This window comes from Motacilla alba, chromosome 17, assembly GCF_015832195.1.
Source record: "Motacilla alba alba isolate MOTALB_02 chromosome 17, Motacilla_alba_V1.0_pri, whole genome shotgun sequence".
Lineage (NCBI taxonomy): Eukaryota > Metazoa > Chordata > Aves > Passeriformes > Motacillidae > Motacilla > Motacilla alba.
The window spans coordinates 3,367,364-3,393,188 of NC_052032.1; the positions used below are offsets into that span (position 1 = coordinate 3,367,364).

Consider the following 25,825-nt stretch of genomic DNA (forward strand, 5'->3'; position numbering starts at 1 on the left):
CTTCAATTTCCAATTTTCTGTCTTATTCACCCATGTACACATTCATCTCCAGCCACCTCATAATTCATAACCACCACATTCTCCCTTGAGCTTGATTTGATTCTAGGTTTTCTTCCACTGTGTTCTGCAAACTTCCAAACAAATGTGAGCTTCTCCTGTTGTCCCTTTGCTTACATGTGCACACAAATACTTCCCTCCAGTAAAACCCATGTGCAAGGCACACTCACTGCTCTTAGCCTGCCTCATCCCCTGGAGGTATTGGTGGAAATCACACCGAAAATCAGAATCTGCAAAACTCCTATTTCGCACTCAGGACCACAATCTCAGTGCATCAGAAAGCAGCGTGGCCTTATTTATTTTGCAGCTGCCCCAACTGTTCATTTGTTACCGTTTTCAAAAAATGGAATTTTGATTTTTTTTTTTTTTTTGTGGTTAGCAGATCCCCAGTGGCAAAATCCACATTTCTGCAAGTGTACTTGTTAATCTTAAATATTTTACAAATGGTTTTAAGATGGTTTTGAGACAGAACTTGAGAAATAACTGCTCTTTAATAATCAAAGCTTGGCTCTGCTTTGATTTCATCAGTGTATATGAAAACCTCCCATCTTAGTAAGTGGATTTATCTGGGAGTGAAATCTAGAGGAAAACCCTCATTATTTTACAACAGTGTATGTTTGGCCACTTTAGTTACTTCCTATAATTTCTTTTTTCCCCCAGAAAAACAGTTGCTTTAAACAAGCCCCAAGGGGCAGAAGTTTGAAAGTTTTCACTTTGATTGAATAAACAGTCTTACCAATATCTGGGTAGACATCTCCCCAGCCTGTAGGTGAATTAAGATACTGTTTGTGCTACATGAACTCTCAAATTTAGCTAATAGGAGCCACGGACTGTTGCTGACAGGAATCATGTGCAGAAGGAATGAGAAAGCCAGTTCTGTTTTCCTTCCACTGAGTTGCACTCCCATTCCACTGCCATGTGCAGTAACAAAGAGTCTGATCCCAGTGCTGTTGGCGTGCAATTCATTCAATGCCAGTTGTTTTTGTTTTTTTTTTTGCAGGCAAAGTACCCATGAGAAACAGCTTTGTTGTAAAATATAATGTGGGATATTGGAGTTTAAGTCATGCTTGTTAATTTAATGAATGTTGTAAGGAGATACTTATTTCATGAACCTGAAGATTTCAGTAACTCATTGATATCCACTTCAATGGCTTTGCTGCTCTGCGTAGTAGATTTATCTCCTCGTAGTACACACTTCATTAGTAGATGGTTTTTGACCAAGTTCCTGTGACAAAAAGCCATGTATATTGTATTGCTGTCAGTAACTGGGGCAATGTGAGCACAGTGAGCAGAGGACTGGCGGGCTTAGGGAAGAGCTGGGTTGCCTTTCCTGCTCTGCAATTAACCTGATTGATGACTTTGGGCAAATCATTTTGCCTTGGCCACTCCATGGCTTTACAAATAGGCACAATGAGGACAACAAATGAGTTTCTTTGAGGAAGGTTTTGAGTCTTGATAGTGTAAAAGACATTGTGAAAGAGCTAAACATTTTTATTAGGATTGTATTATTCCCATATTACTTATGAAAAATATTATCCCTCATTTACAGATGCACAGGTTTTAGGTAATTATGGCTTTGCATAAATATGTAACAGTTTGCTAATTCTTTCTGTGAATATTTCAATGCTAATACCCTGATCCTGTGCTGTGGTGTGGATCCTATTTTTTGCTCTGGAAGAAATCAACTTTTTCACTCTTCTGTTTTAATGCCCATATGTGATGTGGATAACTTATTTGTCCATCACTGAAACATCCTCAGCTTACACTAATCATCACATTCACACTGGCTCCAGGTGCAGTTGGATTGAGCTCAGCACTGCTCAGGAAATAATGAGTATTTATAATAATAATGAATAACAGGGCATTTAAAATTCCTTAAATTAACTGTGGCACAGACTTGCTGTCCCTGATGTGGAACAGAAGTGTCCAAGGCTGAACACAGTGAGGCACAGGGCTGGTTCCTCAGGTGTTGAAGTACTGTTGACTGCTGGGGATGCTCTCAGTGTTTCCCACTGCTCATGCTGAGGGTCACGGTGTCACTGGAATGCCTTCTCTGCACCAGGTAGAGATGTAAGCAGCAACTCACCAAAATGCATGGTTTTCATCAGGAAATGGTTTAGCTGTCAGGTGGTCAAGAACTGCACCTATTTCAGAGTTGTGCATAAATCAAGCATAGACAAAGGTAGTGCTAATTGTGCTCACCAAAAAAAAAGACACCCAACTCAAAATTAATCCCATCAAAACAAGGTAGGAACGCTGGGAGGAGCTGATTGAACTATACCTTGCTTTTTTGGCAGCCAAGCCCCGCTTCAGTCCTTCTTTCTCTGCCCTTTGCTGCTGCTGCTGCCTTTGTTGCATGAATGACTGACTTTCCCTTTGTCTGACAGGGAGCTGAGCGACAGGACCACGTACAGATACCAGGTGGTCATTGTGTCCGGGATGGAGGAGAGCGAGCTGTCCCCTGCCCTCGTTTATATCTCTGGGAGTGGATACTGTGGAGACGGGATTATCCAAATGTAAGTCTGGAGCGAGCAAACAGATAAATCTGGGCACATCTCCTCAGCCAGAATCTGAGGCTAGGAAGGAATGGATGACCTCTGATGTCTCCTTAGGTTAGGCTGGCTCTCATCTGTAGATAATGACTCACGTGCTTGATGATTACCAGGATGATGACATTTAATTGTACCGTAGGCCCTTCTCTCCTGGCACCAGGAGATACAGACAGAGATACAGATAATGGAGTCCAGACAGCAGGATCGATAGGCAAGGACGCTCTGTGCTGTTTGTGCTGTTTGCCCGTGTATCTGCATCTTTATACATGGATGTGACATTTCCTGCACAGACCTGGAGCTGGAAAAACTCACACAGCCTTCGATGCAGCCCCATGTGTGTGGCAGCTGGGTAAAACCCTGCCACGTGTTGGGGCCAAGGTCCTGGTGCAACCCCTTGTTTGACTGACCACCAGAGCTGGGATGCATTTGGAAGTGATAGATTTGGCCTCGGAGGGAGAGTGCTGGGAATTGAATGTTCTCAATCAGCTCCCCCCTCTCACCAGTCCCCAGGCCACTGAAAATGTAAAACAATCCTTCACAACTATGTTAGAGTTTATTCCTTTACTATGTTGGCCCTTAAGGCTGCTGCTTCAAAGCTTCCTGGCATTAGGTAATTTAATTATTTAAACTATGGAAGCAACAACAAGCAAGTGCTTAATCCAGACAGTATTATTTGCTTGAAATAATGCTGATCAGCAATCACACAGCACAACTCTGTCAGATGATATACCTGGCAGCAAATATTTGCAGGAAGAGGCCCAACAGGCAAGGAAAGCAAAGAAAACAATCAAACAACATATGAATCCAGGGCAATCCTGGAAAGAGAGGTGGAGAAAGACAGATTAATTTTGCTTTACATAACTTTTCTGCTACTGTTATGTTTGCACATTCCTCAAACATCACTTGTGGCTTTGCAGCAAGTGTCAAACAATAGCTGAGCTGCCTCAGGAGCGAGCAGGAACCAGACTGTGTCACAGCTTGGTTGGTTGTGGCCCCACTTGCAGCTGTGGCAGCCCCTTTCTCATCTGGTTCCCACTCTGTCCCCACACGCTGCCGCAGCCGTGCGGGTTGGCACGAAGCAGGGCTCTGTCCCCAACACCCCTTGCTCTCTGTTGACTGCTCTCCTCCGAGTGCTGCCACCTGGAATAGCCACGCTCCAGGCTTTATGCCTTGTTATTCCCATGCTGGGGTCACAGTCTGGCCCTTCCAGATTTAATACAAAGAGTTTCAGAGATTCCTGTTCTCTTTTTCCCCACCTGCTGAGCTACAGCCACACCAGCTATGAAGGAAGTTGCTCATATCCTCATCAGAGGACAGCAAGTGGTATCCACATGTGCAGGAGGGAACTGGCCAGGCGAGCCTATGAACGAGGAATGATGAAAAGGAGGAAGCCAGGAGGCTCCCTTGAGGAGGAAGGGAGAGGTATTTTAGGGGTGGGCACACAAAGCTGCTGTACCAGATATTAGGGCTTTGGGGTTCTTCAGAGGGATTGCACAGACCATCAGGTTGATGCTACTTTGCCAGCTGACTGCTTTTTTGCCTGCAGAGAACTGGGGGAAGAATGTGATGACATGAACAAGATAAACGGCGATGGCTGTTCCCTGTTCTGCCTGCAGGAGCTGTCCTTTAATTGCATCGGTAAGTCTGGCTCAGAGCCCTCAGACCCACGGTGGGCAACAACTCAGTGCAGAGTGCAAGGGAAAAAACAGCAGTACTTTCAGCATTTCTAGCTGAAGAGTTGTCATGGGAGAGAGAAAAAAGGTGGAATTTGTAGGTTTGAAAGGTGAACATATCTTCCCAGCTTCTGGTCATTTTGATGGGAAATTGGTTCTGCTGGCTTTGAAACAGCCCAGGACTTAGGGCTAAGTCAGCCATTGTGGGACTGATCCAAAGCCCATTGAAGTCAGTGGGTGGTTTTCCACTGGCTTCAATAGGCTTTAGATCTGACTACGTGAGAAGACATGAACTGATTTTTTTCTGGTAAACAGGAGGAGGAGTGAAAGGGGAAGGGACTGAGACCAGAAGCAAGTCCAGCTGAGGTCACACCTCCTTTGAGTTGCAAATCAATATCTGAGGATCAAAGGTCTGGCTAATCCCCTTTTTCAGAGGTGAAAACTACTTAATCAGATTTCATTTGCAAGCCTGGTTTGCTCTGATTAGCAAAACCTGTAAGCACAATGGCCGGAAGATGCTCGAGCTATCGGGGCTGCAGTTTCAAGCTTTACATATTTATTAAACTCTCTAGGAATGCTGGGGACAGAGAAGGGAAATGGAGACCAATTTACACTGCACCTTGTGTGGAGTAGCCCCACGTTGTGGGGTTGCTTTTTCCACCCAGGGGTCTGTGAGGTCTGGGAAAGAACAAAACATGCAGAGCTTCAGGAACCAAAGTTAATGTTTATAAAGGGTTGGCTTTTTCTCAAGACATTTTATGAGAATCCTTATCTGGACTGCCCAAGCAAGCACCCTGCCCCTTGTAGTGATCCCATGCCTTCAGCTCAGGGCATCAGTCCTCAGCAGATAATGTAATGCTGGCAAGTCTGAAATTTGCTCTTTTTGGCAATTTGACCATTATCTCTTGTGCCTGGAGCAACATAGAATGGACCTCACAGGCACCATGCTTACCTTGGGTGGTAAACTGGGGACTGCTTGACTCATCTCAACAGCTACATTTTAACTTCAGCTTCCCACACTGCGAGTGAGACTTGAGGCCTGATTTGGCGATGTACTTATTTACATATGTAAATAGTTCTATTGAAATCAGGGATATTTATGGTCGAGACTAAATGCAACAATTGGTGGTCTTGAAGTTACATTTGTGTTTCAAGTAACATGCTGCCTTAGAGCCTCAAGCACTGCAAGATTTTAGTCATAATATTTTGAAAGTGGGATAAACACTTAGGCAAATGTTTTGGGCTCCCCAGACATCAGGCGTGGTGTGAGGCCGGTTCCAGCAAGGGTTTGGGCTGGTGCTGGGTGGTTGTGTCTGTAGCACCCTGCTCCACAGCAGGGCTGAATTCCTTGGTCCAGGTCTGTGCTTTGACCACATTCCAGCAATTCATTAGGACATGACCCAGGTCCTCCCCTGTGCCCATCAGTTTTTCAGGAAGCCAGGTGATGTGGGCTGGGTGGGACCTGCAAAAGCTCCAAATTAGTCCATGGACAGGAAAGAGTAAGAGTGGAGTGTCCCAAGCCTTGGACCAAATGTGTCCTAGGGGTAGGCAACACTCTGTTTTACGTTTTTTTATATAAAATCATGGGATTGGTTATGTTGGGGAAAGGGAAAACCTTTAAGATCATGGAGTCCAGTTGTATCATCCAATCATTCATCCCCCATCCAGCTCCAGGAGCAGCAACAGAGCTTCCTGAGAGTGTGGGACAAAGCTGTCAGACAGCAGTCTGACTAGAAAATGAAGCAACTAAAACATACAGATTTTTCTACTCCATGACAGAGGAAGTGGGTTTTCAGATTTGCTTGTGTTGGAAAGGAGAGGGGAATTCCAGGGGCAAAAAAAAGTTGTTTGTTTGTCACGGGCTTTGGAAGGTTGTGGTTTGCACAGATCCTGGATTACAAAACAAATGATATCAAATTCCTTGTGAAATATTGAATATAGGGACTCAGATGAATCAAATTAGCTGAATCAAAGGGAAGGTGCAGGAACAGAGACCTTAAAAATGTTTGGTTGTGTGACTTTACAGTTGTGCTGGGGTGACTGCTGTGGTGGTGATTGGCTCAGTGTTTCTGCAGGGTCTGTGAGGGCAGCCCCACTGCTGTTTTCAGGCAAACACTGCCTTCAGGTCTCTAGAAGAGGTTCAGAGGAGCCAATACCTGTGAAACACATCCTGTTGGTTCTCGTGGTAGCTGGACCACCGTGAATTATGACCCCAAGAGCTAAGGAGACACTGCCAGTTTGTCTTTCAGACAAATGAACAGCACTGATTTATATTCTGCTTGGCATATCAAGCATTAAAATCTCACCAGAAAATATAAAGATGTTGGGGATGTGAGTGGCTGTGCATATTATATAATAAATAATAGTAAAAAGGAACAGAAATTCAGCATTCTCCACAATCTAACAATATCACACCTAATCCTCTGCCTTAAGCTGAACAAAAGTCTTCTTTGATATTGGTGGGGTGTTTTCCTGGAAAATACAGAATTCTTGGGTCCCCATTTCAGGAGCACAGAAAAATAAGTGTAATTTATTTCCATGTTTACAAGGATAACACATGTTATAATCCTGTAGAACAGCAAGCAGTTATTTCAGAGACTGTTATTTTTTCAGTGATGTTCTTGTTGTATTATGTAGCTCTTCAGAGCCCCGGGAATCACTCCCCTTCACCAAAGAATTCAGTGAGCCTCAAACACATGTTCAGAGGCTTTGTTGAATCGGGGGCCTCAGGGTTTGATCTTGCAAATGCTTTCTTCCAGGCATGTTTCTGAACTACCACAAGGCATTCTTTAGACTTCAGCAAATCTAACCACAACAGTGAATGCAATGCTTGTCACAAATTGTCTGCAGGATTGGGTCCCACGTGGCTGGAAAGAACTGCTAAACATTTTGTTTGCTAAAGACGGGGCTGAAGGGGCGTCGTGGGCGGGTTCCAGAGGAGGAGGTTTGATAGCAAAGCCCAAGTGGGCTCCTGCCTCCTAAAGCAGAGACCACACGAGTCACCTCGCTTGGTAGGAGAAAAATACAACAGAGCCCGCAAGCACCACCAGGCTTTAGATTCAGAGCCGTGAATCACAGAATAATTTAGGTTCAGAGGAGTCTCTGGAGGTCTCTGGTCCAAGGAGGGCCAACTTCAAAGTTAGAGCCAGCTTCAAAGTTGGAGCATGTTGCTCAGGGTCATGTTCAGCTGCATTCTGGATATTTCCAGGGATGGAGGCAGCCTGTTTGCAGGTGTCCCTTTGCCTCTCTCACTCCCTTTGCCTTTTAGGATCATGGGGTTTATGGTCTTTTTTAATTGGTCCAACTTTCCTTTCACTAAATGGCACAAGGCTCTCAAGACACTTTGCACTAGTGCCTGTAATAAAATTACACTTCTTTTTATTTTTTTGTCTTGCTTTTGTTTTTCCTCCTTCTTTCCTCTCTAATCAGATAACAGTGGATCAATCTGCTCTGCCAGGGAGGAGGGGCGCGGGGGGAAGGAAGGAGGGAGGCAGGGAAGAAAAGTGTGTGGTCTCACTGTCAGGCTGTCCTGGCCTTCTCCAAGCACAAAGCCGAGCAACAGAAAACAGAAAAGATTAATAGCATTTTCTTTCTGCAACATGCTGAAGAGCGACAGTGAGATTAATTAATTAATTAATGGAAGCATCTGGCAGTGCTCCGTTTTTTGAGTTCTGCAGCACTCTTGCCCTTCCCCATCATGAAATTTATCATCTCTACCTTTTCTCCCCACACCCACAGCCGCTTCCTGTAGTGGTTTTTTGCACATTTTTATCTCTTCCACTCAGAATTTGGTCCCACGGGGAAAGTTTCACTTTGCCTTTTGATTAGTAGGAGACAGGTGATTCCAAGCCATGTTGGTGTGACTGATGTACCCCTCTCCTACCTCTGGGCTGCTTTCCTTTCACCTTGCCCCTATCACTCCGGGGATGACAGATTTTTGCGGTTACCACGGATCTCAGCCAAGTTCAACCCAACGTGTCCTGTGTAAAACAGACCCCATTTGGAAGAGTTATGATTCGCAGTGGTGGGAACCCGGGGCTTAGCACTTGATCCATTCCCAGAGGAGTGCTGAGAAATGGGTGTCTGAGGCACAGCTGAGCACCTTGTCCTTGGCGTGCTCCCTCCCACACACCAGCGCTGCACACCCAGATAGATGTGGGACATTGAAAAAGAGCCCGGCTTTCATTTGCATTCCTTTTGTAGAGTGGGATGTGCATTATGCATTGATTTAGCTCACCAGTGCTGAAGAAAGAGAAGGATATAATAAAAAAGATGCAGAGATCAATAAAAAGGGAGGGAGGGGGAGAGAAAGTAATATGAAAAGAGATGAGTAAAGACTGATAGACACATTGAAACACAGCTGGGAAGTAGCTCCAGAACTTCTATCTCCCCTTAAGTTTGCCAGGTAATTTATAGGGGTTTCAGTCACATCTTATTGGTGTTATTATTGCTATACTTTATCTCCTTTGCTTATAAGGGACTCTTGGTTAGGGCCTTTTTACAGCAAAACAGGGCAGCGCTTCCACTGATTTCCAGATGGGAGTGGTCACCCTGAAGAATGGGAATGTTTCAGGTTAGACACACATCTCAGTGGTGTGTGGGATCAGGCCCTCAGGGATATAAAATACAAAGAAAAGACAGAGAGCAGAGGCAAAAAGAAAATAAATATATCTAGCTCTTGAATTTACCACCAATTTCTGGCATGCTTGAAACATTAGTCACCAGTGGTTGTTCAGGGAGAAGTATGATTTTAATTTGACAATGATCCTTAAACACCTTTTCTTTTGCTCCTGCTTGGCCCCAAATGTTTTTCTGCTACCTTACAAATCTGAATCTGTCTTCCTCCTCCTCAGAGGCCTCTCCCTCCAGCTGTGAGCCTTACCTTTGTGGGAGCTCTATCCTTTACCTCTCCCATTATCCATAAATTAAGCATAGCACTTTCCCCTAATCTTATTGTTTGGTGGGCTGCATTGCATTCAGGGAAATGATTAATATTCATGAGCTTGCTATCTCTGTTTGGTGCATAATCCTCTGGGGAAATTGCAGTGTTAAATGAGTGACACAAACCTAATTTTATATGTCTTTTCTTTCCTTTCTTTCTTTTTCCTTTTTTCCCTTTCTGACAGAGAAGTAATGTGCTTAAAATAAATTGATGGATGACCATCCATATTCATTGTGGGCATGCTTTGAGAGCTCTCCCATCCTCTCCCCCTCCCTTCCTCATACTAGTGCACAGGAACACAGCTTTGGCTGCCCAAACCGTGGCCCCATGCAGCAGCTAATGGTGATTTTGCCTTCTTTCACCAGCATTAAATAGGCCTTGGCTGACCCTGCTGAGGGCTTTCAGTAGAACAACAGCACGGGAGAAACAGAGCCACCTTGCAAGAGAAGCTCAGCATCTCCCAGGGCATCAATAAGGTGAAAGCATTGACCAAGGAGCTTGGGAAAGAGTGTTGCTGTTGTTAAAGCAGCTGAGGTTCTGTAACAGAATTTCATGGCAAATAGTCATGAATTTACTGGCCGGGGTTATTCAGATGATATTTGTGTGACTCCTTCAGCTTAAGGCAAATACTTTGAAGCTGAGTGTTTCCTGCAGCTTGCAGAAGTGTGGCTGCATGTTCTGAAATGTCTAAGCACTCATTTGGCAAGTTAGTAATCACAGCATCCTCGTAAAGTCTCTTAAAGTGATTTTCAGACTGTCATCATTAATAGTGCAATCCTAGGAAGGCCAGCTGAGCCACAGAGCAGAGAGAGCAGACATCTCGGGCAGCAAAATACAAAGGACAGATGCTTTTTTGTGGGGGAGAATGTGGGCTGGAGTGGTATTTGCCTGCATTTTTCCCTAGGCCAGTGACTCCAACCCAGCTCAATCCAGCTCTAGTTTTTAGGACACAACTACAGTGAGAGTCCAGCAGGAGAACTACTCCTCTTCTTGTTGCATCCCTCACACGTTACTCTCTGTGGATCTGAGAGGCTTCCACAGCTGGTCAGACTCCCATCCTCAGGGCATCCTTTGTTACTCAGCAACAACTGTGCTCAGAGGATGAGGCTGAGCACAAAACCTTCCTTTGCAGTAATATCCAACCACATGCACAAACAAGCACTTTGTTTTCCCTGGGGAATGGCACCTCTGGGTTTTTACTCTTGTGTTCCTCCTCCCAAACAAGTGTGCCAGGTGTCTCAGAGGGCCATGCTGGCCACCTTTCTCATGGCCATAATGGTTACTCCCTTGTGTGGCAGAAACCTCAAGACTTCCAGTTGAACAGTTTCCAAGTTAAGCTGATAATTTAATAATAAATAAGTTAATCTGCGTAGTATCAAAATCTTCTTGGCACTGTTTTATCCAACCACCCAGGGAGGGAGACAAGGTGAGGTAGGAAGAGAACATATATGTTAGTGCTCCTACAACAATACCTGGCTGCCAGGGCTGGAGTTGGCTGTGTTGGGTCCTGCTGGCCATTCCTGGTTGCCAGGGTTGGGGAGGGCTGTGTTGGGTCCTGCTGGCCATTCCTGGTTGCCAGGGTTGGGGATGGCCACTTTGGCAGTGATAGCTCAGACAAGGTCTTGCTACCACTGCCAGCCTTGGGAAATATCCTTTCTCTTAAGTGACAAAGACTCATGTTCTTGGAGGTGAAATATCAAATTTCAGTGCCGAGCACTGCGAGGGAATTGTAATTGTATCTGTCTGCAGCAGGCAGATCAATTGCATAATTCTGGTGCTCCGACTGCTATATCATAGCGAGGAGCCGAGTCCCACCACACAAAGAAAGCCAGTCACGCCCAGGAATGCATTTCCACAAGCAGCTGAATTACCAGGGAGCCTCACTCTGCAAAGGCATTATCCCTGCCTGCTCTGCTCAGGAGATGCTCAGACATGATTGTCATATTCCACGGAAAGAAAGCCTCCTGCGAGGCCCCTGGATGTTCCGCAGTAGATTGCGACACCCACGCTGCCTTCATTTCCAAGGTGTCTGTTTTATTTCATTGAAGGAAGACGTCACCATTTATTGATATGCAACTTTATTCTGAAAGGTCTGCCCAAGCTCCGTGTAATGGTTTTCCTCCTTTCAATCAAAACATCCAGGAAGGAAAGTAACTCTTGAATATTTTACTGTAGCAGGAAATATCTCTGTCTCTGCCTTCTTCAATATTAAAGAAGAGATTAGCAGATATCCTGGAAGCAGGCCATATTATTCACTCTCTTCCCACTGAAGCCAAAGGTGAAACTCCCATAGAAATAAATGGAGCAGGTTCTGCGGTCACTCAGCCGCTGAGTTCATGTGATCTGCAGTGGAATTATTTCCCTTTTTGTGATAGAAACCTCTGGATACAATTCTCCTCCTCTGTGTGAACATAAACACCAGTGCTGGAGATGCCGATTAAGTGACGTGGTGGTAAAACCCTGCTTCTGCAGAAGCTGCTGACTTTGGTGAGCCTGGGGTTTGGCCTTTGCTGTGTCTGAAATCCTGCACACCTCTGGACAGACCTTTCAGGGGTTAAAATGCAAATCTTGTTCTGTTCCAAGAATTTGTTACTCTGAGACAATGCTTCTGCATTTTTGTCCCCCCCCTTTTTTTTTTCCTTTTTTTTTTTTCTGGACAAATAGTTATGTGGCATGAGGCTTGTTATAGTTGGAAACATCCCTAAGTAAACAGCTGAGCTTAAAAATACTCCTTTTTTTTGTCTGGCCTTTTAAAAAAATGGTAGTTACTGCACAAAAGAAGACTATGCCGATGCCAGTCACTGCCTCCTGGCTGAAAACAGGAAACTGCCCCCAGTGTCTGTCCCCAGCACTCTGACGACCCTGCTCGGGCATTCAAAGCCTCGTTTGAGGATGTGCCCTGTGCCATGAAGTGGATCTCTTTATCTCTCTTTTTTTCTTTATTTCATGAGGTGGAAGGCTGCCTATCACAGATAAGTGTATATCCTGCATGTCTGCTTGCTGGCCTCTATAAGGCTTCCCTCGTTTTTTTGCTGATGATTTTCCAGCTTCTCCTCAAACTGGTAAAGGAGATGAGGACCTACCTGCTTATCCAGGTCTGCTCTCGAAGGTGCTTCCCAGTGCTCACTAAACCATCTCTGTCATCTCAGGCGTTATTCCATTTCTGAACCCCAGAGGAGGGATCTGTATTTCAGTACAAAAAGCTGCTTCTTGCACTGTGTTTAGGTAGCTTAGGGAGCCAGGAAAGATGGAGTTTGCATAATTTTCTGGTGCAACACACAAGAGCCCCAAGACTATTTTGGATCTTAAAGCCTCACTTCAGGAGTTAGCAAAACAGGTCTTGCCAATTTGTTTCCTCAAGTCACACTTCTCCAGGTTGATGCTGCCACAGAGCCTCCTTCAAGGTTTCCCAGATGCCACAGAAATCTTTGCTGAACTGGAGGCTTCCTTTTCCCAAAACAAGGGCAAGACAGGAGCTTTGGTTTGGCCCTAATGTTTTTTTGCCTTCAGTAAGAACTTTCTAAGGGAAAAGGAGCTTGGGCTGCCTGAATGAAAATGTGTTCCCTGAGTTCAGCTCAGCATCCTCCAGCATCTGTTGTTAATCCCCCAGAGATGCTCTCTCCTGCTGCCAGGTGCTATGCCTGCAGACATTTTACTGTTCTAGATTTAAGCTGGATTTCCAGACAACTTCTTTTTAAATTTTTGAAGTAGTTTCTTCCTTGAGGACAAATCAGATATCCTTTATGTTCCTTTCTTCTGTATCTCCTTCAAATCAGATTCATCTTTGGAGAGCAAAGTCCACGGCGTTGATGAACACAGTCCATGGTGCAGATCATGCATGACCAATCCCTGACAATCACCAGGTCTTGGGAGCCTCTGGACCTCTGTGGAGACAAAAATTAGCTCATGCCACAGATGCATTTAGTGCCACAGTAGTTAAGAAGAGAACAGAAAAAGCATTTTGCATCATTAAAGGAATAAATCCATTAGCTACTCATTCCTAGAAATACACCGCTCCTGACACTGTCCTCTCTGGCTCTGAGCCTGTAGGACTCTATGAATATAACTGAGCTCTGTTCCCAGCATGGAAGAAAGGGAAAAAGCCTGTTAGGTTTTATTTTGTGAGGGCAGTTGTAGGAAGAAACAATCTGGTTGTTCTTTGCTTTGCCCATGAAAATGTAAAGCTCAACATGTAACCTGCCAGTCATCCAAGACCACCTGCAGAATCCGGAGTCAGAGCTGCTGCTCAACACCTGAAGGAAACACCTCTGCTAGTTTTTGGCAGCCCACACAGTAATGCACCACATTTGGCTGTTGAAGGTTGGTGCCCTCGTGTCTGGGAAGGATTTAATGACAATAACCTGTTTGCTGTCACTCAGAATTGGGAAGCCCACTGGCAGGAAAGGCCTTCCCTCTTCCCACCAGCACTCCCCTCAATGCAGAGCACTGCACACTGAGTCAATAGCGAGACCAACAGATCTTCCTTAAAAATAACCACGGTTCTAAAGCCAGTTTTCCTCATCATTCTTCAGAGCACACAAAGGCGAGTGGGTGCCTCATCCCCCAGCTTCTGTGCATGGTGCTGTCCCATGGATGCAGTGGCTCTCCAGGGCCAGCACAGCTCCCGAGCTCATGACAGTGCAGCTCAGCAGGACTTGGTTAATCATTTAGGCAGCCCCCATTTAATTCAGACATCTCAGGCTCTCCGTTCGGTTCCTCCCTCGGGTTTTGCAGACTCTGAGCAGACAGATTTATTGGGGTCTTAGGCATAATCAGGAACAAATTAGCCTCTGTTAGGATCACACACTGTCCTGGATCACAGCTATTCAAAGGCTGCTTTCCCCTCCATGTGAGTATGAATTAAGTCATCGGGCTGAAGTAGTCCTTGAGTATTCTTTCATCCCAAACACATGATCTTATCAGAAGCCCATTACGTTTATCATCGCATTAGGAGGGAGCATTTGGAGCCAGTGCAGGAGGATGTTGCTCTATAAATGCTGTGCTTACTTCAGTGCTTGTCGTGAAAAGAAGTCAGCGCTTTGGGAAGGCCGGGAAACACTGTCTAAATGCATGTGGCTAAAATTAGGCTGTGAGTTTGTGGGTGTGTGTTTGCATGGGGGGGTGGCTGAGTCGGGGATGTGCAAAGGGAGCGCCCGTGCGTTTGTGTGTCAGTGTTTCTGTCAGCGTGGGTGTGCAGCAGGCTGGTGATGTTTCACTGTACGTGTGCATATCTGACTGTGCATATGATTATAGGCTGAAGGTCAGGTCTTTTTAACAGGATAGGTATTTTCCTTTCATTACCCCCCCCCCTTTTTCTTTACAGAAATAAGCCTCTTTTCATAAAATGACAAAGAAATGCTTTTTTTCCAAAAATACATATTTGCATCTGTTTGGCATTTGGTTTTGAGGATCTTTGATTGCTGATCTCAGTCTTTTTAGGGCTGAATATTTCTCAGAGATTTCTGTAGGGCCTCTCACTCTAACTGGGACGTAGTGGGTAAGCCAATTAATCTTATCCTACTGTCCTGAGACCTGACTTACGCCTGAGAGGAGCAGAACAGGAGATGCAGAAGGATAAGGTGAGGGAACCAAGAGTTTTTTCTCCATGGCCATCACAGTGACATTCTCATTCCACCCGTTCCTTGAGCTGGCCAGACACAGGGCATGGCTCTCCCAGGGATGAATGAGCCCCATGGGGGCGGCACTGCTGGGTTGCCTCAGGGCCCATCAGCACATCCACCCAGACACCCCAGGAGCCATTGTCATCTCCTGTCTGGGAAACACACCCCCAAGCCGTCCTCTGAGCTCTTTGAGGGGTGGGATATATGTTTGGTGGCTCCCAGACAAATGAAGATGTTAAGTTGTGACATGTAAGGGCAAGAAATTTGGCCACTCTGGGAATATTCATTCAGGACTGCACTCATACAGAAGAAACACTTCCAGACTTGTGCTCCTTTTCACCAGCTCAGAGCTCTGGCCTGTCAAATACACAGTTCCCTACATTTATCCATATACACAAGTTGTCCACAGAGGCTGTGATGAAATCAAACCATAATGACATTTTTCCCTGATAGATTTCTCTATTCTTTCAAAGCCACCCTCTCTTAAAGACCTGGAATCTTGCACAGGAGGAAAAGGAGTGAAAGTCATTAAGTAATTGAATAGCAATAAACTGATGTTTTCTGGCTCATGATGGTATTTCACTGTGTAAACCAGGAGAAAAAATAAACAGGGGATTTAGTAGATTGGAAGTAGCTCAAAATTGAGCAGCCCTTGGATTTTCTGACACCTAGCTCATGATAGCCCAATGCTACCAACAGGATTCTCCTTAGGGATCCTTTCCATCAGTCCAGCTAGCAGCTCTGGCTATTTTCCTACCATTTTTTCAACAGGCTTATTTGCCAGACAAAAATACAACAGGCTGTCAGAACTGGATACCTCTGGGGACTGGCAATGATAATACAATACAAAATAGGATACCAACAGGTCAAAGGTTTCCATTTCACAGAGTACTCTAATGACTGAAAGTCATTATTGCTATGCAGTCTGTTTGAAAAGAGTAGATGGATCTCAGTTCAGTTTTTAATGGGCCAGTGTTACAGAAACAACCTCAAAAATTTGGCATCTTTGTTGGCAGTCTCATTAGAGAAGCCACAGAATAAATGGGCAAGGATAATAAAGTCTCCTGCTGCTTTTGATCCTTTCAGGTCAAATCTGAGTCATGTTGGTTGAAGCCGTGTGTTTATGTGGCAAACTCACCCTCACACTGTGTGTACTGTATCTGCCTTGGATAAACAGATCTGTTTGGCCCTTTGGTCACTACAACTGTGAACTTGGCGGTTTTCACCATCTCTACAGCCACAGTTGCTGTTGTTGTTGTTGATTTGCAGATATCTTTTAAAAACAAAAAGGGAAACATTTTAGACCAAACCCTCTGCTGGCATTTTTCCATCCCAGCTGGTGGAATTATGCCAACACCCACATTTGCCTCTCTATGTATTTTCTATCTCTGCTTTCTTCTATCTCCTTTAAAAGGAGATAGATGAAAATAAGCAGAACCCCCCTAACATTAGGAAATATCTTCAGGGAATTGCCCAATACAAAAGTTGGCCATTGTTGCTTGGCTTTATTTAAATCACCTTGGTATGACCTAGAAGTGACCAATGCTTCCACTCAAGGTGACCTGACACAGCAGATACACGACCACTGATGGTATCAGGTCCTAGGAACTACCCTGCAGACACGTGTAGTTTGTTTTCTGTTTCCCCTGGCAGATGAACCCAGCAGGTGCTATTTCCACGACGGCGATGGAGTCTGTGAGGAATTTGAGCAAATGACCAGCATCAAAGACTGTGGCGTTTACACTCCCAAAGGCTTCCTGGATCAGTGGGCTTCCAACGTTTCTGTCTCACACCACAGTGACCAGCAGTGCCCAGGGTGGGTGGTCATTGGTCAGCCAGCAGCAACCCAGGTAAGGCCAGCATGTTCCTCTTCCTCTCCTGGGAGTCCAGCAAGGAGCAATGCTCTCAGGTGGAGCTCACTGGTCAGTGTCCAGGGGTGCTCTTGCCCCTGCCTGTTTGCTTGTTGCTTTACCCAAAGATGGCCTCTGGCAGCAACTCTTCTCTTTCTGAGCCTGATTAGTAGTGATGAGTTGAAATTCAGTCCCAGTCACCCAACTAGAACTGGCTGAAGTTGTGGCTGGGTTGATTCAATGAACTGTGCAGGAGTCACCTCTCCCAACCATCATCACCTCAGAGATAGACGGGCTCTTCACAGCAAGCACAGGGAACGAGCTTGTGGCAATGAGTTCTGAAGGCTAATGCCGAATAGTACAAAAGAGTGTTCTTTCTTTTTTAATAGTTTTGTGTTTTCTGCCTCCCAGTTCCATAAAAGCACCCTATTGTTCTATTCTGAGAAAGGTCCTGTCCATTCCCAAAGCCATTCATTAGCTTTAACCCCCTTCTCCTATGTCTCCTTTGTAACATAAATAGCTCCAGTTACCATAACTTTACCTTTTGTCTCTTTGAGAGAATTAGATCCAAATGAGTTCAAAGAAACATTAGATAGATGTCTGGAAAACAGAGCTGTGCATGATGCAGATGCAGCAGTTCAGATGCAACCTGATTTGGGAAAGCCCACATTGCTTGTGATGATTTTTAGAGGGAAAGGCTCTTCATACATAAGAGCTGCTTTGTATATTCCTCCTTCAGCCTCCACTGTTGTCCCTTACTAGAGACAGAGAACTTATCACACTAATCAACTTTGGCTGACTTCTGGTTGGATGCAGAAAAGTTTTTCTAAGAATCTAATTATCCAAGAGGTGTCTTGAGTGGGCAGTGCAGAGAGGAGTGCCGTGTCACAGATATGACAAACAGATCTCTCTGTGAATAGTAAATGTTAAGCATTTCCAGTTGGCTTGCAAGAGAAAACATCTTTATGCAAGAGACTTGGCCTTGCTCACATTGCACAAGTCTGTAACAAATTAATGACCAGGTCAGTTCTAAATGCACAAAGCGTGGTTAGCTGGCAGAGAATCAGGACAGAATCCCAAGCCCAGTATTGACTTTTTGTCATGGTCTCATTTATTATTTCACACTGTAAAAGGAACTTTACTTTGGACCCTTGCTTGTGCCTTCACAACTTTCTCATTCAAGCTCCCTGTGCAGACCCAAGTCCAATGGCTCCAGTTCAGGTGCTGCTTTTTGGGCACGTCCCCAGGCATTCTGTCCCCCTGCAGCTGCTCCGGAGCTGCCCTGGTTTTCTCTGAAGCACTGGTAGGAGCTCAGCCATACCACACAGTAGGTAACATATGGTCCTGTAGTGGAAAAACCACCACCACGCACACACACAACACAAAGCCCTGCTGTGTAGCCACAACTCAGGCGTGTTTGTTGTGCCCAGATGAGATGAAGTTGTCACAGCCCTGTTTAAAAAAAAAAGGCAAAAAAAAGCTGTTGTATTTATAGGCAGAGCAGTGGTGTATCACACACTGGCAGAGTGAATGGGAACATGCCTCCTGTTATTGCCTGGCCCCTGAGGAGATAACAGTGTGCTATTTACTTCCAGCAAAAAGAATTTTTGCTTTAGCTCATCTGGTCCTATTACACCAGTTTGAGTGCATGAGGTTCACTGACCTTTTTAATCATATAGATGATGGGAAAATTTTTGTTTCCCCCAGGAACAAGACAGTTGTCTTGGGAAAGCACCTGACTTGTCATTCTGGAGAGGTTAGCTGGGGCAGCAGGTCATCAGTGTGTTAGCTTGTGGAGATGAAAATTAACCTAAGATCTCCTCTAATCGCTGCATGTAATGATCACTGGTGTGTAAACATGTTTGGCTTCATTATCTGCACAAGCACTGAGCCTTAGGGGTTTTCTCTATTGATGAAAAGAGCACCTTTCCTCACCCAGATACCTTTCAGAGTAGGTTGTGTGCTCGTTGGTCTTGTGCAAACTTTTCGTGTTGTTGCTGGGTAGCTTCCTGATTAATCAGAGTGGTATTTGTGTTGGCTTCTCATCAGGAATGCCATGAAAGATATGTTTGAGTGCAGTGCCCAGCAATATACAGAATACATAAGCTGCTTGTTCTTCAGCAATCCCTGCCTCTCATCCCTGCCCCAGCATTCTCAAGGCACTTTAAAACATTTTAAGCATGTCCTGACTTAAAATGTTTCTCATCGTCAGATATCTCAACACCAGGTTCTCTGCATGACTGTCATAGTTTTGTCAAGGCTTTTTCTGAGGAGTTTGCATCCCAAGTTTGTTGGTTGTCATGGTATCTCTCAGCAATATCTGTCCATGTGCCTTGTTTACCTGTTGGGGGATTGCTGATAAGCACAAGCTGGAGAGCGCTTTCTTGTTATTGTAGGGCTGTTTCTGTGACCTCTTTGCTCAGTTCACTGCAGACATTGCCCATGTCTGCAGCTGGCTTTTCCTTAGATACTTAGTTATTAGTTTGAGATGGCTCTTACATCACTTGTTAGTGTGAGGCTGCCGACTGGCAACATAGTAAGGGAGATAAAAAAGAAAGTTCTCAGTATAAGATTTGTTTTGAACAATAAAACGCTTACAAAGAATGACACAGTCTTGGCGAAGAGATACAGATTTGAAAAATGGAAAGGTCAAACAGCCCCCCCTTTAAACAATCGCCCTTTCTGCAGAAGCAAGACTGAGAGACAGCCACTTCTACTTTCCTGGCAGCCACCCTTCAGTGCTGATTAAGAAATATTCTCAGTACTGACAGCATCATATTCAGAGCCAAAGAGGGCCAGTCAGCAACATTGCACCAGCACAGAAATGCAAACACCAGTGCAGGGTAGTTTTGCAGTTTGATTTCTAATCTCGTGTCTTCCACAGACCTGGGAGCAGATGCTGCTCACTTACCTGTTCTCAGCTGCAGGAGGAATTCAGCAATAATGGCTTTGCTCACTCTTGAGCTGCTTTTTTCCCCCTCCTGCTTCTGCTGTGAGTTTGCAAACAGCCTCTCTTTGCACATCAGTTTTCTTATGCCACAGTTTACTCTGGGTGAGTGCATTAGCTCCTGTTAGTCTCTCTTGCTGGAGTCAGTTGTACGGAGCAGGGGGGATTTGGATATTTTGCTCCTCTGAAGGAGGCCTCTGACAGGCCTGTTCCAGGAGGATGCTCCAGCTGGGGTGAGCAGAGTCCAGGCAGATGAGTGCAGGCTGATCACAGGACACTGGAGAGGCCATTTCTCCTTTCCCCTTGCTGGTGGCACTCCCACTTTTGGAGAACTGATTCGTCTGCAGCTTCCCTTTGGGCCTTTACAACAGAGAACTATAGGAAGGGACTAGTGGGTCTTTAGGTGGCTGATTCCTGACCCTGTTACTCCTGTCACAGCCATGTGTGCTCAAGACTTGGCTGTTGGTGTGGGTTGGTGATTTAGAGGGACAGTGCCCCAGGAACTGCCTTTTGTCGCACTTCCTCCCAGCCGTACAGAAGTTGTTCAGACCAAGTAACCATACATGTATACATACATATATATATATATATATATATATATATATATATATATATAAAACTTTTTTTTGCCCTATGCCATTGTTTGAGCTTGGTTTTCCAGTGTATGGAAAAAGCCACACAGCCCAGGCACAGTTAACAGAACGGGGACTCTTTCCCAAGGCTGCTGGGCACAGACAGATCCTGGGATTCGTTTTCATTCCCGGACTAAAGAACACACCCTGTTCTCCTCTGGGTACCCCACAGGGGCTTCTATGGAGTAAGAAGTTGTGGAAGAGGATTCTTATTACATCTTTCCCACAAACAGAGGCCCCCTCCTGCCCCATTACCATTCCCACAATTGCACTCATCCAGACTTGCTGCAGCAAACCTTCCACCAGCAGCAAAGATGTCTAGAATTGCAGTATGTCTGGAACAGCCCACAAAAGGAGAAGACAGGAGCACAAAAATATCCTGACTACTAAAAGAAATAGCATGGTAGAGCAAGGGCTCCAACAGTGGTAAGAAAATACCATAAGAAAATTAAAGAGAAATATGATGAAGTTCTCTGCCATGCAGTTTTATTCTGTCTAATAAATATAATGCTGAAGATAATTCCCCAAAGATCCAGCAGAGCCAGCAAATAGAGTAATCTTGAACAGGAGTGGAAAGAGAGGAAACCTGCAACTTTTAATGGAGAAGCCATTCCTTTCCTTTGGGGTGATCTTGCTGAGAAGAGGGAGGGTGTCTGTCTGTCGGCTCTGCAAGTGGCCCTTTTTGAACTTCCCAATTCACAGCCAAGTCCTGTTGCTCTTCAACGGTAAGAGTTTTGTTGTGGTTGGAGGGATAAAAAAATCCCCATTTTTAATAAGATGATTTGCTTTGCAAATGTCTTTGTTATTTATAGCCGAGCCAGACTTTGAACCACTAAGCTCTGGAGGATGAGGGCAGAATCCCACTAAGCAAAACCATTAATGGAGGAACCATGAGTGATCAGAGACCAGTTCTGGAAAAAGATGAACTGGACACTGTGCACAGGCTGTCACAGGAGGAATGTAGGTTTGCTGTACGTGGCTGAGCTCATTTCCAGTACTGGCTGATCCACTAAAGGGCTTCAGCTTATGTTACACAGTCTCCCAGTCTAAAGTTAGTTCCAGGGGTCCAAAATTTTGTCTTCATTTCCCCTGGAAACTACAGACCAGCCAATTTGGTCCTTTGCCTGAGGCTGGAGAGCTGCGTCATGAGCCTGGCCCTGACTGTCAGGCAAATTCAGGCTGGAATGCTCCTTCCTTGGATGAAGTGATGATACTCCTCATTTTTTATTTTTTTTTTTCAATGTGCAATTATTAATTAAACCTTATCACAGCCACATTGCTTGGTTTCTGTTCTGTTTAATAGAGGTGGAAATGGGAGCACAGAAAGGTAAAGCTACTGTTTGAGGATTAGACCTCAAAATCCTTCAGAGACATTGCAGGCACTGGGCATTACTGAGCCTAAACCTCCCAAGGACCAGGAAGTTCAGGATGTCTTGAAAGGGAAATGTTCCTATCTTGGATAAAAAGAAAACTGTTCAGGGCTTGCTGGGAGTTGCTGCCTGGGAGCAGAGCCCTGGAGGGGTTTGAGGTCATTAAATCTGCATTTTAGCTCTGTCAGCCCCCTCACATCATCCTGGTTGGGAATTAATCAGTCTTGATCCTGGCACAGTTGGGCTGTTCATTCCCAGTACAAAAGGACTGGAAAACTGTCCCACCATCTCCTTGCTTTAATGGCTGGAAATGTTGCTTCCCACCTGACTTGCTGAGAAAGCTGGATTCTGCAACCTTTCTGCCAAAGGAACTCAACTGCTCCTTATTTGCACGTTTGCTTTGCTGCCCTGCCTCAGTGGAGGAGGTGGTCCATGCCAAGGGTCCGAGGTGAGGGATGCTACAAGGATGTGTCATATGCCATCAGTGCCATGACTCAGGAATGATCTCAGCATTCTGGGGAGCTAAATGAAATGAGAAATGGGATTTCTAGGTAGGCTGGCTTGGAAAAAGCTCATTTGCAGAGAGTTGGCTGAGGAAGAACATTACCCTGAAAATCAGTTCAGAGCTGGCTGGAGGATGCTGCCCCTCACCTGGCTGCCTGCTCCCAGCCAGGACAGACAGGGATCCCCTCCACCCCCATGGCTTCCAGTGCTCCTTTGCTCCTGGCTGGAGTAAAGCTCAGACCCCATGGCTAATGTTGTAGCCTCTGGCTGATTTGTGTAAGGGAAGGATGGAGAGAACACAATGAGATGTCAGAGGAGATTCCAAGCAATTTTGACAAACACTCAAGGGATATATTTTTTTTCTTTCCACTCCCTTCCCCCCCTTGGTTTTTAGAATAATTTTTCAAGAGCACATATGCAAGTCATCTAAGGGAAACAGAACAGTGAGTACCAGGGGCTGGTACACTGTGTTCCCTTTGTGTACTGTAGAGAAAATAGATAAAAGAAACAAAGAATGATGCAGAGAGCAAAGCAGCCAACCGTACTCTCAGAGAGGTTCAATCCGACTTTTTCAGAGATGAAGGTCAAACCAAAAATCCTCAGGTGCCGGAAATTGGTCCCATCTTCCTAGAACCAAGAGAGATTTACCACTAATGAAACGAGAGCAGAATTCCATGCCATTTGTTGTTTCTAGAAGCAAGAAGAAAGGCAAGAAAGGAATATTGTCTTGGGCAGCAATAGGGATTATGTGCTTCTTTAGGAAGTAAATTACCATTTTATGATCATATCTGCTATACACCCAGCCACCCACCCAGATTAGAGGCTTCAATAGAGAACAGCTTGGACCCCCCTGGCATCGGCAAGCCGGGCAGCCGGACCCCCCGACAGAGGCACTGCTCATTAACATGCACTCCTCTGAAAGGAGACCCCCCCCTCCTCGGCCCTTGCCCCTCAACCTGCCACTCTCCCCGTCTGCTGCTGGTGCTCACAAGCCTTGGGATGCAGAGCATGTCCAGCCGTGAGCGTGGGATAGCTCCCCTGCATCCCATCCGGGTTGTTTGTCTTGGGTCCCTCTCCATTCAGAGCAGAATGGTTTTGCATAAATGCATCGACACGTCTGCTTTGTTCATGCATGAAGGGTTCTCGGCATTTCTCATCCCACCCCCGCCCCGCCGTCTTCTCCCTGCTCCCTGGCATGTGGCTTCACCAGCTTTTCCTTGATTTCCCTGTGCAACACCAAATGAACCTGCCTGAAGCAGTGCCAGGAGAGCCGGCGCAGTTAAAAATGCCCAGGTAGATCTAAACCAAGCAATGGGAGAAGGGGATGGAAAAGGGTGCAAGAGCAAAGCCATAATGGCTTTTACACTGTAATTTGGTTTCATGTTCTGCACAAGGAAACATGTCAAATATGTAAACAGAGCTCTCCAGGGTTGTAATGTAGCTACAAAACCACGGATGTACAGGCAGGCAGGGTGCTGCTCTCCAGCAGAACGGAATGCCATCCCCAAAACCACACAGTCATTTCTTTAAGCTGAAAGTAAACTTTCTCATGCCAGGAGCAAAGAATTTCTTTTTTTCTTGTAAATGAAGGATTGTCTGCACCACTTGTTTGGAGTACCGTGGGCATTTTAGCCCACATTGTCATAAGACACCTCGTATTTTGAATGCCAATGAATTTCAGGATGTTCATCTTAAGATGTCTCTAAAAGGCATGGTTTTGGAGGATGGCGTTTACCCAGTACTGTCCTAAAAGTGTCTTGAATCAATCCTTCTGTCCCCACCTGAAAATAGGAATCAGCAATAATGATGATGATGATGATAATAATAGTAATAATAACAGTAATAATAATAGTAATAATAATAGTAATAATAATAATAATAATAAATATATGAGGAAAAAAACCAACGAACAACAAAGTGGGGACCATTTGGATACCCTGTTGAGCTGCTCCAAGTCTCTCCTGAGCTGTGCTGCCTTAGTTGGAGCTGTAACTATGGAGGAACCCCACATCTGTGCTCACTTTTGGAAGTGCTGCCTGCAAAGCTGGAGGACTGCTCTTTCCTCTGAGGTCATTTCAGTGGGGAATCTGATAAGAAGACATGATTCACCCTGGTAATTCAAATTCACATCTGGTAAGTGGCCCAGCTCCCCCGTGCTATCAGCAGGAGTCTCCTGGGGACTGGGTTTCCACTGTCATCTCAGGGTCTGGCTCCAAGCTCTCACATGTGCCAGGAAATGGTTATTTGCAGGATCAGTGCTATTATCTGTCCCCACATGTACCTCCTCTCTGTGAGAAGCCCTCAGCTCAGGAGAACATCAAGTTCTGCTCAGCCATTTTGGTAACTGGGCCAAAATCCCTACACTTAGCATTGCTGGCAGTGAATGTCATTTTTCCATTTTTTTGGTAATTAACCCTTGCATCATCACACTCAGAGGAGACAAGTCACTCTTCAGAGAGGGAAGGTGAAGCACAGGGTAGAGATGACCTTCCTCACACCTTTCTCCATCCAAATCCCTTTGAAACATTTGGCCTTCCAGCAGAGCTGCTCTGTCACTGTGTGTACACAGTGAGCTGGACCAGCTGGAGAGGGAAAGCCTGGCTCTGTGGAAATTTACCTGTTCCCCAGAGGTTGTTCCTGGTGAGAAAGGCTGAGCCTTGGCAGCTGGGTGTTCTTCCACCCCCTCTGCTGCCAGTCCATCTTCTCAGAGCCTGATCGTGGAAGGCAGTGGGGCTGAAGAAGCTGAGCTTCCTCTTTCACACAACACTTTAATTCCTCCAGTAACTTCTTCCGGGAGCAGTTGGGAGTTCCTCTGAACTCCCCTACAAACTTGGGACATCAAGGACTAAATGCTCCAAGTATTTTGGCTTAATTTGTTGAAGTTTGGGGTTTATCAGAGCAACCAGGGTTGCTCCAAGGTGAGAGGGGAGTGACAGTCTTTCCCAGACAAGTTTTTTCTTGTGTGGAGATGTGCAGGGATTGGAGGCAGCAGCTGCTCTGTGGATCTGCCTGGATGCTCGGGCTCATTCAGAGGAGTTTGTTTGCAGCATGGTGGTTTCATTACTCTGTAGTTTCAGTGGGAAAAGCCCAGTGAAGCAAGAGGGAACATTTTGATTTGCATACTGCAGGCCATGTCTTCAGGTATTGAAAAACAAGTCAGAGGGTTTGAATCTCGATTAATACCCATTGATGTAGGGCTGATAGTTGGATGAGAACCGAAAGGTTTTGCCAGCTGAGGTGTGACTGCTCCCTGGAGCACAGGGCAGCTCCTCCAATCCCCCCTCCATATTCCCCTGGTGCCTCTCTGCAGCCTCCCTTTTCCTATTAAATTCAGGGCCTCTTCCCAATGCATCATCTCCCTGGATGTATCCAATTAAGGCCTGTTGACAGCCCAGAGCAGACTTACACCCTAAGGATTAGAGGCATGTGTACGTCTTCATATAGGGAAGGACAACAACAGGGTGTCTGGCTGGCTCCCTGGAAGCACAGTGGGGAAAGCTGAGCAGCCTGGAGAGGGAAAAGGAGACAGGGAGAGGGAGATTTGTACCCCCAATTATCCCTGCCTGTGGAAACGCTGTGTGCTGAGTGTAGTGTGTGGTTTACACAGCGTGTTTACATGGGCCATAACCCTAAACAAAGCTGAAAAGCATGGCTTTAACTCTGGAAATAAAAGTACT

At 45.5% G+C, this 25,825-nt stretch overlaps 1 protein-coding gene across 3 annotated transcripts in view; it reads left to right on the forward strand.

The window, feature by feature from the left end:
• The window catches only part of PAPPA (pappalysin 1), a 180,349-nt gene that overhangs the window by 87,857 nt on the left and 66,667 nt on the right, over positions 1-25,825 (forward strand). For all 3 annotated transcript variants that reach the window (XM_038156310.1, XM_038156308.1, XM_038156311.1), the window contains exons 8-10: positions 2,445-2,573; positions 4,156-4,247; positions 16,499-16,695. In XM_038156310.1, coding sequence (XP_038012238.1) covers positions 2,445-2,573; positions 4,156-4,247; positions 16,499-16,695 — 418 coding nt within the window. The remainder of the gene's footprint in view (positions 1-2,444; positions 2,574-4,155; positions 4,248-16,498; positions 16,696-25,825) is intronic.